Here is a 14,059-nt window from a genome sequence, read left to right as displayed (position 1 = left end):
TGTGTACATCGTTTAATTATTCCACCATAGTTTGTATTATTAAGAAGCATAACATAAAAGCGGACTGTAAACAAAGTTTACTTGAAATGCATTTTTTCATGATGCATAATTGAAGTAAGTTGACATTTAAAGCTTTTATCCTGTTTGCATGGTTTATAATATCATAGTGTTTTTCTTTTGTTTTTGTGGAGTGTTTCTTAAAATGTGTTCAGCATTCCCCTGAATGTGTTTTATTTACTCCATAACTTTCACGATCTTGTGTTATGGTGTTGATGGCTATAGAGTCTTTTGTCAAGGCATGCCATAGTATGTGATCCATATGTCACCACTAGTGGGTTTTTTCCACTAAGCCATTGAGGCGCAACAGCACGCACCTGTAATTGCTCTCATTCGCAAAGATGAGTCATTAAACACCATGCACATCAATGACCAGCTACTACTAAATGCTGTGCATGTGCATGCAATTCACCCCAGCACTTGGGGAGAAGTAAAAAGCGTGCCCTCTGTGTTCTTTGCTTACAGGAACGTCTGTTAGCTTTGAAGCGCAGCATGACATTCATGCAGGAGATCGATTTTTCTCAGCAGGCAGCACTATTAGGGGATGAAGATATAGCACAAGAGGAAACTGTTGCAGAAGTTACTGTAGCACCTGTTGAAACAACAACCAAGAAATCCAAGAAACAAATTAAAGAAGTCATAAGGTAATTGATTTCAATTTGAAATTATTGACCCTCTTCTGAAGCAGCTTTTGAGTGTTTGTAAACGGGTTGATGCATTTTAAGAGGAGAGAATATATACACTTTGATACAATATTCTAGCTGATTTTTATTTATTCATGAGATGTGGGCATTACTGGCAAGGCCAGTTTGTTATCCATCCCTGATTGCCTTGAAGAGCAACCGTATTGCTGTTGGTATGGAGTTACATGTAGGTTAGACCAAGTAAAAATGGCAGATTTCCTTTCCTAAAGGACATTAGTAAAGCGAATGGGTTTTTCTAAAAATAACTATGGTTTCATGGTTACCATAACTTAGACTTACTTTCAATTCCAGAATTCTTTAAATTTAATAATAAATTCAATCAATTAAATTGAGGTTTCACCAGTTGACATGATGGGTTTTGAACTCCTGTTCCCTGGAGCATTAGCCTGGGCTAATGGCTTACCGGTCTATTAATGTTAATATTTTGCCACTGTCTTCCCTAATGCCAAAATGTTTGTCACTTCAAAAAACCACTAAGGTGAAGTGCGTTTGATTAGAAATGGTTGATTAACAGTAATAACTTTAGATGACTGTCATGTTATCCTATTGAAATAGCCTTGTTTGAGTAGCCTATCTGATTGCCTTATCTGATGGTAGTATCAGATGACAATTTATTAATAATCTGACAGTTCAGTATATAATATTGAGTAGTGTACCCAATAATGTAATGATGTAAGATTTATGGTCTAGAAGTATCTCTAGCTGCTGTGGCTTTTTAGTTACCTGGCCCTGAGAACATATAGTTTTCTTATCCAATCTCTTCTGAAACATTGCTTGCTAAGATGTAATTGTATGATGTTGGTCACCTTTCTTCAAGTGATCACTATATTTGTACAACATTGACCATGAGTGTCATCGGTAATTTTGGTCTTTTTCTCAGTTGAGGTGCATACACTGAATGCTTATAAAGACTAGTGTACCTGGCTAATTCATGTTCCATTTGCCATCAGTTCATACTGAAGCCAGTTTAAGAATTCTTTCTCTGTGTTGATAGAGATAAGCTTCCTTGTTTATAGACAGGAATTCCGCTTGACCACCTTTGGGCTAAGCACTCTGTTATAGGATCTCAAAATGTGAAAAAGTACTTTGAACTGTCTTGGTCCTGCTATGTTAGCTAGATTGGAGAATACAGTAGACAGTATACTTAGAGTTGAATAACATGGATGCTCCTAATTACCACAGTGCTCATGTCCCATCATCCAGCTTTACATACACAATTTCTTCTGTCTTCAGTTACTTGTATGAGCCAGAAGGAAATGCATGCAGCTCGACAGACAGTACAGCTGAAGAACATGTCCTAGCCTTGGTGGAACATGCAGCAGATGAAGCTCGAGACAGAATTAGCAGAAACGCAGCCAATAGCAAGGTATGTCTGTGTGACCAATGGGTAAACAATTTTAATGTACTGTAAGTAATATTCACTAATACAATAAAAACTGGATGTATGTAGCTAATGAGTCCTGTTTTGTCATTTGTGCTTTTGTTTGGACTCTGAACAAGTTGATATTGGAAAATCATTGAACTATACAGGGCAAAAGGAAGCTATTTTGTTTCATAACTCTTTTTTTTAAAAAAAAAGCTATCCTTGGTCTCATGCCCCTGCCTCTTCCCCATAACTATTCAAGTTTCTCTTTTTTTAATCACTTCTCTTGTAAACGCTCCAATGAGTTTTGCTTCTGCTATTATTAGGTGCAGGTTCAAGGTCTGAAATCTAGCATCCTACGGACTGTGTGTCAAATTTAAGATTTTCCTCGATTTTTCAATTGCCCACCTTTTAGATTGGAGGAGTGAACAGAATATTTTCTGCTGTTATGAAACTATCCAGATAAGTGATCTAGAATTCATAAAGCAACAATGTTGGAGGGTCATTGCTGCTCAGCAAAAACTCTGTTGTTTCTATGATCTAGTCACTGGAATCTATTGAAAATAAGTAGAGATTCCAATTTTTATTGAAGGAATTATTGAATTCACAAGAGGGTTATGTAAAAACTTTACTGAATGGGTATGCTAGCATTAGTTTGGGAATACTGGTCATGTAATGGACCCGCACTACTGTAACTCTAATTGAGAATTTCATCGATCTGCTGACCTCTTAAGAAAGAATCCCAAATTCTGTTCTACCAGTAAACAGATAGTTTTGTAACCAGAACATACTGGTATGGTGGGATGCAGGCAGGTACTTTTTAAAGAGCTGCGATGGACTCCAGTATTGTGTCTGGGTACAACTCTTGCTCATTAGAACCTTTGTGATAATATGAGAATGGCCTTGTCATTCCTGTTCTGACTGTGTTCCAGGATTAGCAGACAAAAATCTAGATTTTGGACAAAAGCATTTTGAATGGCGTATCTGTTTCACTAGTGAACAAATCTCTCTGAATAAAAATAATTCTAGACAGTCCCTTTGTTAGCGAGTTTTGCGAAGAGTACTCCAACCTCTTGGCATCATGGTAGTCCACAAACCTACCAACACACTAAAATGGCAGCTAATGAACTTGAAGGACCCTATACAGACAACAAGCAAAACTAATGTCACTTACAAAATACCTTGCAAGAGCTGTCACAAACCCTACGTTGGACAAACAGGCAGAAAACTTGCCACCAGGATACATGAACATCACCTAGGAACAAAAAGGCATGAACCACTCCCACTTGTATCTTTACATACGGATGAGGAAGGACGCCACTTTGACTGGGACACCACATCCATCCTAGGACAAGCCAAACAGAGACACGTGTGAGAATTCCTAGAAGCAAGGCATTCTAACCAGAACTCTATCAACAAACACATTGATTTGGATCCCATTTACCACCACCTGAGAAAAAAAACAGGAAATGATATCACCACTGGAAATAACATTACCAACCCAAGGAAACCTAAACAGATAAATAAAAAGTGGGCCATACCACCGGTGCTTCATCCGGAGACTCACTGTTGATGTTACCTAATATGGTGATGAAATGTCTGAAACCGAACCTTCCAGCTCAACGAGCAAACCTACATCTAGTCCCTTTGTTCTTTCATTGAACTTAATTTTATGGCCTCTTCTTACGAACATACTAACTAGTTTAAGAATTTATCCCAATTTACATTGAATCTTTATTTGCTGGAAAATGTTACGTTTTGAGATTGCCATTAGTGGATGTAACACAATTATTAGTTGTACATTGTTGATGTGACTTAACAAAAACAATGGCATAGACCTATACTTGATGACACTAGTTACCTGCACACATCATTGCAGCATCTTCAAATATGGTTTTGAATGGATGATGTTGTTCACTAAATTGGTTGAACTATCCATAGAATGAGTAAATTAAAGCACTCAAGTACCCTAAATCCCCAAGAGCTGCTAAGCAAACAATTTTAATCTGAATTCGATGGATACTTTTGATCTGATTTTACTTCTATTTTGAATAATTAACTGTATATTTGACCCAATACGTAATTTATTTTCCTGCAGATTGGTTATCTCAAAAAGGAAGGTGAAGGGCCTCTGCTTTTTGCTGTTGTAAACCAGTCAGATCCAGAAACAGAAGGCAAGTTGACTTTAATGTTTGATTATATTTAAAATATTCGAGGAGCATAGTTTGATGTGTGCACAACCTCAAAATAGGATGTGACAAATCCTTTCACAGCATTCCTGATTTTCTTCACATTGGATATTGACATTGCTGTATGATTTGAGTTTAGGCTTGTAGTTTTCATTCACTCTCAGATGGTTTCTTCAAACTCATACCAAAACTTCAGCAAAATCAGTTTGCTGAGTATAGCAAAGATTTTCCCAGCAAAGTGTAAGAGTAGAAGGCAGTTAAATTGTGTAAAGTCAAATCCATTGCTAACAGCAGTCTTCAAACATGATTGATAGAATAATTATCTAATCATCTCCAATCAAGCTGAGACTTGTAGCATTATGAACAAACGTTTCAGTTCTGAATTCAAGTGGGCTTATTGCAGAGTGGGCTGTCAACTTAATGAACATGTTTGGTATTCTGACTCAGAACAATTTCACCCCTTAATAAAATCAAATACTGCAGTCACTGAAAATCTGAGGTATATACAGAAAATGTTTGAGACTCAGCAGTATCTGTGGAGAGAGAAACATGGTTGACATTTTCAGTCCAGTATGATGACTTCACAGACAAAAAAAAATGCACCATCTTCATATTTTTTTTCATCTGAGAGGAGAAAAGAATAAATTAATTGCCGAATTAACCTGATTTTGATTGAATCACTAAGCATAATGCAGCCAACAATAAGTACTGATCGTTTAAGATTCATTGGACCAGGGATACAACATCAGTTCCAATTGGATATCAGTAAGAAAACTGAATTGGTCTAAGTGAACCCTTTTCATGACAGGGTGGTCTAACAGTGGAATGTCACAAGGTTTAGTGCTTGGGTGTCAGCTATTTGCATCCATGCCATAGATTGTATTAGACCTCTAAATATTTAATGTAAAGAAGTCTTGCTTATATCAAATTTTGGTGAGACCACATTTCGAATACTGTAGATAGATTTAGTATCCTTACCTCAGGTGGAAGGTACATGCCTTGGGAATGCAACAAATGTTTATTACATTACAGATTCCAAGAAGCAAGCGGTCCTTTTGAGGAGTTCTTTAAGAAATATAGGCCCATGTCCTCTGAAGTCTAGCAAAATAAGAGATAATTAAATTGTAATGTGCAAAATTCACAGAAGGCTGAAAGAGCAGAATTTGAGAGACTATTTTCCAAAACTAGGAGCCAGAAGAAGGTAAAGGGGAATATCTTAAATTAGAGAGTTATCAGCAACATTCTGTCAACACTGTGCTGATGAATGACTTCTGCTTTTCTGCAAAAAAACAAGGAACGTTTGTTGTAAAACTTTGTTATTTTGTACTTCAGAATAAGTTAGTAAGTGTATTTAGAACTGAGATCAATCAATTTTTGGGCATTAAGAACATCAAGCAATGGCAGGATGAGGAGGGAAAGTGTGTTGGTGAAGAAATTCAATCCCAATCTTCGTGAATGGCCAAGCAAGCACAATGCACGATTAAAGCTTTGCACTGCTCCTAATTCTTACATTTTTATGGAGAATGTGAGGACTGGAGTTGCTGGAGATCAGAGTCAAAAAATGTGGTGCTGGAAAAGCACAGCAGGTCAAGCAGCATCGAGGAGCAGGGGAATCAACATTTTGGGCATAAGTCCTTCATCAGGAATGTGGAGTGGGAAAAGTGGCTGAGAGATAGATAAGAGGATGGGGAACACACACACACACACTTCCCTCATTTGACAGAATTCCAACTTTTGAATAATGGTATTTTGCCATTTTAGTATTATTTTCTTTCCCACCTCTGTCTTTTGTTGACTGCTGCTCCCTCTTGAGATAGCACACTCTGCTGCCGGCCATTTGATGAGCCACAGGGTTTAAATGATTAGGGAGAGATGAAGAGGGAGGTGGATAGAAAAATGGATTGAAGATTCAGGAGACCTGAGGGAGGGAGCAGTGCAGTCAGGATTGGGCCTTTTGGGGTCTTAGGGAGAGGAGTAAGGAATGTCTGGGTGGTACAGGGGAACAGCAGATTTGGGGTTCAGAAGGCCACAAGACTGGTGGGGATGCAGGGAAGCCGTGGAGCCCAAGCTTAATGCAGAAGATCTTTTTTTCACTAGAAGACTATGGCTGCAGGAGATGAAAATGGCTGTGTCACAACTGGAAGCTCTCAAATTTGTTGATGTTTGTCCAGTCAAGTGCGTGACCTTTTTAAACTTGTATACCAGAAGGGAAAATGCCATGGTTGATGACTTCAACTCTCCAGAAACAATCTCTAACTTTTTTGCAAATCAAAGCTCATGTTGCAAACTTTTTTAAATTAAAATTTTACACTGTCAGTAACTTTGCATTGTGAAAATAGAGGGCAGAAGTAAGAATCTTGTTCAAACAATGAAATGTAAGCCTATTGAGAATCAAATTGTTATTGTAAAATTGCTATTCATTGATCAAATTGTAGGAATTAGAACAGAGAATGTTACAGTGCAGTACAGATCGGCCCTCAATGTTAGTCAGTCATAGACTCATACAGTCATAGAGATGTACAGCTCAGAAACAGCATGGAAACAGACCTTTCAGTCTAACTCGTTCATGCCGATCAGATAGCCTAACCAATCTAGTCCCATTTTCCAGCACTTGGCCTTTATCCCTCTAAACACTTCCTTTTCATATACCCATCAGATGCCTCTTAAATGTTGTAATTGTACCAGCCTCCACTACTTCCTCAGGCAACTTATTTCATACATCCACCACCCTCTGCCTGAAAAAGTTACCCCTTAGGTCCCTTTTATCTCTTTCCCCTCTCACCTTAAACCTATGCCCTCTAGTTTTGGACTGTCCAACCCTGGGGAAAATACCTTTTCTACATAGCTTATCCATGCCCCTCAGCCTATTCAGCCTCTCCCTGTAGCTCAAATCCTCCAACCCTGGTGACATCCTTGTAAATCTTTTCTGAACCCTTTCAAGTTTCGCAACATCTTTGCTGTAATAGGGAGACCAGAATTGCACATAGTATTCCAAAAGTGGGCTAAACCATGCACTCTATAGGTGCAACTTGTCTTCCCAACAATGCACTGACCAATAAAGATGAGCATAGCAAATGCCTTCTTCACTATCCACTTTTAAGGAACTATGAACCTGCACTCCAAGGTCTCTTTGTTCAGCAGCACTCCCCAGGACCTTGCCATTAAGTCTTGCTCTGATTGCACTTACATTTATCTAAATTAAACTCCATCTGCCACTCTTTGGCCCATTGTCTTCATGGTCCACTATATATATCATACCTCCTATGTTCACATCCAAATCATTTAATAAATGACAAAAGACTGTGGGCGCAGCACCGATCCTTGTGGCATACCATTGGTCACAGACTCCAGTCTGAAAAGTAACCCTCCACCAGTCAATTCCGTAACCAAGTGGCTAGTTCTGCCTGTATTCCATGTGATTTAACGTTGCTAACCAGTCTACCATCAGAAACCTTGGTGAATGCATTACTGAAATTGATATAGGTCACAGTTGACTATTGTCATTACCCCTGTCTTCAAAATGAAACAACACGATCTGATTCTCTTTCCAATCTATTATCTCAACTCCAACCTCATGTCAAGATCAAAAGTTCTGGAAAGTGTTGCTGCCCCTCCCAAATTCTCCCATCTTTTCTAAAAGTCCACATTTGAATCCCTCCACTAAGGTTTGTACACCTGCTTCTGCATTGAAATAATTATTCGCACAATCACATGCTATGTGCCAGTGACAAAGGTAAACTTCCATCCTCCTGCAGTCTCTGATATAAATGGCCACACCATCGTCTTCAAGTACCTCATCACTGTCATCTCCTTGATCTAATCATGACCAGAAGATCATTTTTAATGCATTATTCTCCTTTCTCCACACTATTATTTCTGATATTTCCCATTACTTGTCTGCCTTCTATTTCTCATCCACATGCCGGCACAGTATAAATTTGACATGTATGCTAACAACATTCAGCCCCACTACATCACCACCTCTCTTGACTCAAAAGGAACATGAGTAGGCCATTCAGCCCCTTGAGCCTGTTCCACTATTGAAAGAGATCATGGTTGATGTGTGTCCTAATTCCTTAAAACTACCTTTGCCCCATATCCCTGAATATCTGAACAAAATTTATCTGAGATTTAAAAACAGCATCTGATCCTGCATCAGTTGCCATTAAATCGAAGAGAGTTCCAAACATCTACTACTTTTTGTGTGTAGAAATGCTTCCTAACATCTCTGCTGAACCCTAATTCTCAGAGTAAACCTCTATTTCTAGAATCCACAGCCAGTGGAAATAGTTTAACTACCCTGTCTTTTCCTGTTTATATCTTGAAGATTTCGATCAAATCACTCAATAACTTTCTAAAGCCTAGAGAAGGCAGGTCTTATTTGTATATTCTGTCTTCATAAATTAACCCCTGAAGACCAGGTATTATTCTTGTAAACCTACGTTGTACTCCCACAAAGGCCAATATATCTTTCCTAAGATGTGGTGCTCACATCTACTCACATTGCTCCAAGTGGGGCTCCTTTAGTTTTATTAAATAATTGGACTGCTCATCAGTGGGAATTTCCCCCAATGAAATATTGGGATCACTGAAGTCAGTGTATGCAGACATTCCTGAGCTACTGTCCCAATTTCTCTCCCTAGCAACAATTGCAGCCTAAGCCAGGCTGGTCACAACCTTGGTCCCTCATTTGATTCCAAAATGAGTGTTCGAGGATTGATGCTATTGAACAACTTCCTCAGTATCTTTGTTTTACCCCTCCAACTACAACCAATTTTTTTTTGTTTGCATGTGTGCATATGGTGTTGCTGCATGTGTGTGCATACGATGTTGCGCCAACCTTCAAAATTAACCTGATGCCAATCTAACTTACACAGTTCCGTTATTTATTATCCATATGTATGCCCAATGCCCATTTAAATGCCTTTAACGTCGGTGAGTGTACTACTGTTGTAGGCAGGCCGTTCCACGCTCCTACTACTCTCCGAGTAAAGAAACGACCCCTGATATCTGTCCTAAATCTATGACCCCTCAATTGAAAGCCTTCACCATCTGAGGAAAAAGGCTGTCACTGTCCACCCTATCTAACCCTCTTATATGTCTCGATTAAGTCATCTCTCAACCTTCTTCTCTCCAACGAAAACAGCCTCAGTTCTCTCAGTCTTTCCTTGTAAGACCTTCCTTCCATACCAGGCAACATCCTAGTAAATCACCTCTAAACCCTTTCCAAAGCTTCCACATCTTTCCTATAATGTGGTGACCAGAACTGCACATAGTATTCCAGGTGCGGCCTTACCAATGTCTTGTACAGCTGAAGCATGACCTCTTGGCTCCGAAACTCAATCCCCCTACTAATAAACGCCAACACACCATATGCCTTCTTAACAACACTATAAACCTGGGTGGAAACCTTCAGGGATTTATGCACCTGGACACAGATCTCTCTGTTCATCTACACTGCCAAGGATTTTACCATTAGCCCAGTACTCTGCATTCCTGTTACTTCTTCCGGTGAACTTCTCACACTTTTCCGCATTAAACTCCATTTGCAACTTCTCAGCCCAGCTCTGCATCTTGTCTGTGTCTCTTCTTTAGATTCATTATTCTAAAATTAATTTGGCAACCTGTTTGTGTTGCTGATTCAAACTAATGTGTTTTTGTTTACAATATGAAGTCTTCAATGAATCAAATCCAAATGAGAGTCCTTGCTAAATAGGGTAAAAACAGACATTAAGATGCTTTGTCACTAACTACTTGGAAGAATGCAGTGAAATCTAAGTACTGGCTGATTTTTATGAATCTGGGCCAGTGTTTAGTGATAGTAGCCTGGTCACAAAGGGACATGTGTACCCCAGAGCAACCTGATGTTGCTGTGAGGTTGCTGGAAAGGCCAAACTGTTGACTTAGATGAGGGAATTTGGCAAAAAGAATATGAGATGGAGGGTAGAGGTGTTTCACCAGGTATTATGATACAGGGTCTACGGTTAGCTGACATTTGTATGAATGTATAAAATGATTTTTAAAAATACCAATGATCGTTTAAAGGAACTACAGATTTTCCTAGACAAACTGTTTCTAATTCAAAGGTCATGAAAATGATCAAGTTCAGTGTTGACTAGTTTTACAATTTACACACGAAAGCTACTACAGTTTTAGATGAATATTTATTTGCAGTAAATACATGTTGACACGGGAATTTTTTTTAATCATATAGATTTGTCACTTGGATTTTTGTATCCGGTTTGAATCTATGTTTAGTATTCTATATTGATTTTGCAGAGGAAGAGGTTCACCCAGTCGATCTAAGTTCCCTTACAACTAAACTTCAACCAGGTATTAATACTATGGGATTTAAAGATGACAGGAGGAATAAAGCTTTATCAGGTAAAATTAGCTTTTGCTTTCACTAATCAAAACTTTATTTTTGAGTGCGAACCTGTATTGCTTAAGCTTTTCTCAAAATATTCCAATTTAGTAGAATCTCCACAGTGTGGAAGCAAGCCCATCAAGTCCACACTGACACTCTGAAGCATCCCACCCAGACCTTCCCTGTAACCCTGCATTTTCTATGGCTAATACACCTAAACTGCACATCCCTGACATTATGGGCAATTTAGCATGGCCAATCCACCTAACTTGTACATCTTTGAGCTATGGGAGGAAACTGGAGAAAGCAAAGAAAACCCATGCAAACACTGGGAGAATGTGCAGACTCCACACAGACAGTCTCCCTGAGGCTGGAGTTGACCCCAGATTCTTGGTGCTGTGAAGCAGCAGTGAATGAACAAAAATTTGACAGATGTGGCTTTGTGTGGAAAAATATCAATTTTTCTACTTTGGCACGAAGAATAGAAAGAGACAATATTACTTAATTGGAGAGAAACTGCAAAGTGCTTTGGTACATGGAGATCGGGATATTCCAGTATATGAATCACAAAGAGTTAGTGTGCAGGTACAACACATAATTGGAAAAACAAGGAAAACCTGATCTTCATTACACAAGCAATAGAAGATAAAAATAGTGAAGTTTTGTCACAACTTAATAGGGTGGGTGGCACCTGGAGGATCAGAGTTTTGGTCTGGTCAGTTCAGCAAGGATATACTTGGTTTGAAACAGCTCTGACAAGGTTCACTAGGCTGATTCTTAGGATAAAAAGATTTGCTTTTATGAGCAAAAGGTTAAGCAAGATGAGCCGATACTCAGTGGAGGTTCCAGCAACATTAGGTGATCTTGTAAAAAATATAAGCTTCTAAGAGGGCTTGACAAGACAGATGCTGCCAAGATGTTTCCCCTCACAGGGAAAGTTAAGATTAGGAAGTCAAATTTTAAAAATAAGGGATTGCTGATTTGAGGTATAGATGAGGAAGATTTTGTCTCCAAGGGTTATTTTTACCTTGGCTACCTTTGTGTGCCAACTGGCATGACCCATTACCACTGCATGTAGATGATGCCAATTTTACTGTATGCCATTACAATATAACAATTTAACGTGCAAAATTGTTTGTGTTTATACAACATTTAGTTTATTCCTTATGAACACTATAACCTTGTAATCATCATCAAAGACAAGAAGGGAGAAAACTAAGCTTTTGGAGGAAAAACTATCCATGTTTTGGGGGGAATGTTGTCTCTCTCACATATATTTTGTATCTTTTTAATGGAAAAATAGTTTGGATTATATTTTGAACCTATAAAAGAACAAACCTAAGTATTAGGTGAATTGAACCTGACTTACAAATGAATGTGTCCAACCCAATACTCTTGTTAGAAATGAAACCTGTTGGGTGTCAAAACATTTCGAAACCTTTCTTTACCTATTACAGTTACGTACCTGAACTGTGTGTATACAGCACAGTCCATAGAAAACAATACCATCTTCCCTAACCTTACCCCAGAGGAGACTGAGTTGCTGTATTCTACATATGGAGAAGAGACTGGGGTGCAGTGTGCCTTAAGGTAAACACATTTATTAATTTACACTCCAGAATAAGCCTTTGTTTTTAATATTGAAGGGTGAACAAATGGTGTGAGTTTCAAAATGGATTTATTTGAATGTATTTGGCTATGCTGCTGCAATGCTGTCAGCTATTGGGTGTCAGTATGTTTATTTTTGTTCACTTGTGGGCCTTGCTGGCTGGGCCATTCCTGTTCTCTTGAGGAGGTGGTAGTGAGCTACCTTTTGAATCACTGTAGTCCAAATGTTGCAGGGAGACCCACAATGTTCTTAGGAAGGAAATTTCAGGGTTTTTGCCCTAACAACATTGAAGGAATGACAATACGTTTCTAGGTCAGAATAGTGATTGGCTTGGAGGTTAATTTGCAGCTGTTGGTCTTGCCGTGTATCTGCTACCCTTGTCTTCCTAGATGTCAGTAATGGGTTTGGAAGGTGCTGCCTAAAGATATTTGGTGAATTTCCACAGTGCGTGTTGTAAACTGTGCACACTGCTGTTACTGAATGTCAGTGCTGGGGAGAGTGAATATTTGTGAAATGGTGCCAATCAAGCAAACTGCTTTGTCCAGACGGTTTCAACCTCCTTGGCAGTTGTTGGAGCTGAACTCATTCAGGAATGTGAGGAGTAATCAATCTCTCTCCTAACTGGTGCCTTGTAGGTGGTGGACAGGCTTTGGGAGAGAAAGAAAATGAATAACTTCCATAGTCTTAGCTTCTAATTGCCTTTTGTAGCCACTGTGTTTGTTGTGTGAATCCAGTTGAGTTTCTGTTTAATGGTAACCCCTCAGGATGTTCATAATAGGGGCTTCAGTGGTGGTAATACCATTTGAATTTCAAGAGGCAGTGGCTTGGTGGTAATTGCCTGTTATTTCTGTGGCATGCATGTTATTTGCCATTTTTCAGTCAAAGCCTTGATGTTGTCTTGCTACATTTTGTCATGGGCGGCTTCGTTACCTGAAGAGTTTTGAATGGTGGACATTGTGCAATCATTAGTGAAGATTGCCACTTTTTGACCTTGAGATGGAGGGAAGGTCATTGAAACTGCTGAAGTTAGTTGGGGTAGCAGAGCGCTTTAGGGAACATCTCTGGGACACCCACACCGCCCTGTGGCCCAACATTTCAACTCCCCCTCCCACTCTGCAGAGGACATGCAGGTCCTGGGCCTCCTTCACCGCCGCTCCCTCACCACCAGACGCCTGGAGGAAGAATGCCTCATCTTCCGCCTCAGAACACTTCAACCCCAGGACATCAATGTGGACTTCAACAGTTTCCTCATTTCCCCTTCCCCCACCTCACCCTAGTTCCAAACTTCCAGCTCAGCACTGTCCCCATGACTTGTCCTACCTGCCTATCTTCTTTTCTACCTATCCACTCCTCCCCCCCGCCCTATCACCTTCATCCCCTCCCCCACTCACCTATTGTACTCTATGCTACTTTCTCCCCACCCCCACCCTCCTCTCACTTATCTCTCCACCCTTCAGGCTCTCTGCCTGTATTCCTCATGAAGGGCTTTTGCCCGAAACGTCGATTTTACTGCTCTTCGGATGCTGCCTGAACTGCTGTGCTCTTCCAGCACCACTAATCCAGAATCTGGTTTCCAGCATTTGCAGTCATTGATTTTACCTAGGGCACTACCCTGATGAACTCCTGCAGGGATGTCCTACAGCTAAGATAATTGACCTCCAACAAACTGCCACCATCTTCCTATGTGCAATTTACTAATGGAACTGTGTGAAACCACCTTTTATGCACAATGCTCTCTTTTACAACTCTTAAGTATTGTGATAATTTCCT

The 14,059-nt window shown here is 39.6% G+C and overlaps 1 protein-coding gene across 5 annotated transcripts in view; it reads left to right on the top strand.

Moving 5' to 3' along the window:
• Window positions 1-14,059, top strand: part of brd9 (bromodomain containing 9) — a 71,065-nt gene that overhangs the window by 23,146 nt on the left and 33,860 nt on the right. For 3 of the 5 annotated variants that reach the window (XM_072560580.1, XM_072560576.1, XM_072560581.1), the window contains exons 7-11: window positions 523-701; window positions 1,995-2,127; window positions 4,223-4,298; window positions 10,593-10,697; window positions 12,138-12,270. In XM_072560580.1, coding sequence (XP_072416681.1) covers window positions 523-701; window positions 1,995-2,127; window positions 4,223-4,298; window positions 10,593-10,697; window positions 12,138-12,270 — 626 coding nt within the window. The remainder of the gene's footprint in view (window positions 1-522; window positions 702-1,994; window positions 2,128-4,222; window positions 4,299-10,592; window positions 10,698-12,137; window positions 12,271-14,059) is intronic. The other 2 variants (XM_072560578.1, XM_072560577.1) reach the window with 2 other exon arrangements.

The sequence above is a fragment of the Chiloscyllium punctatum genome, chromosome 41, assembly GCF_047496795.1.
Source record: "Chiloscyllium punctatum isolate Juve2018m chromosome 41, sChiPun1.3, whole genome shotgun sequence".
Classification (NCBI taxonomy): Eukaryota; Metazoa; Chordata; class Chondrichthyes; order Orectolobiformes; family Hemiscylliidae; genus Chiloscyllium; species Chiloscyllium punctatum.
The sequence above is the reverse complement of the archived record's forward strand: the minus strand, read 5'-3'. Positions and strand labels throughout refer to the sequence as shown.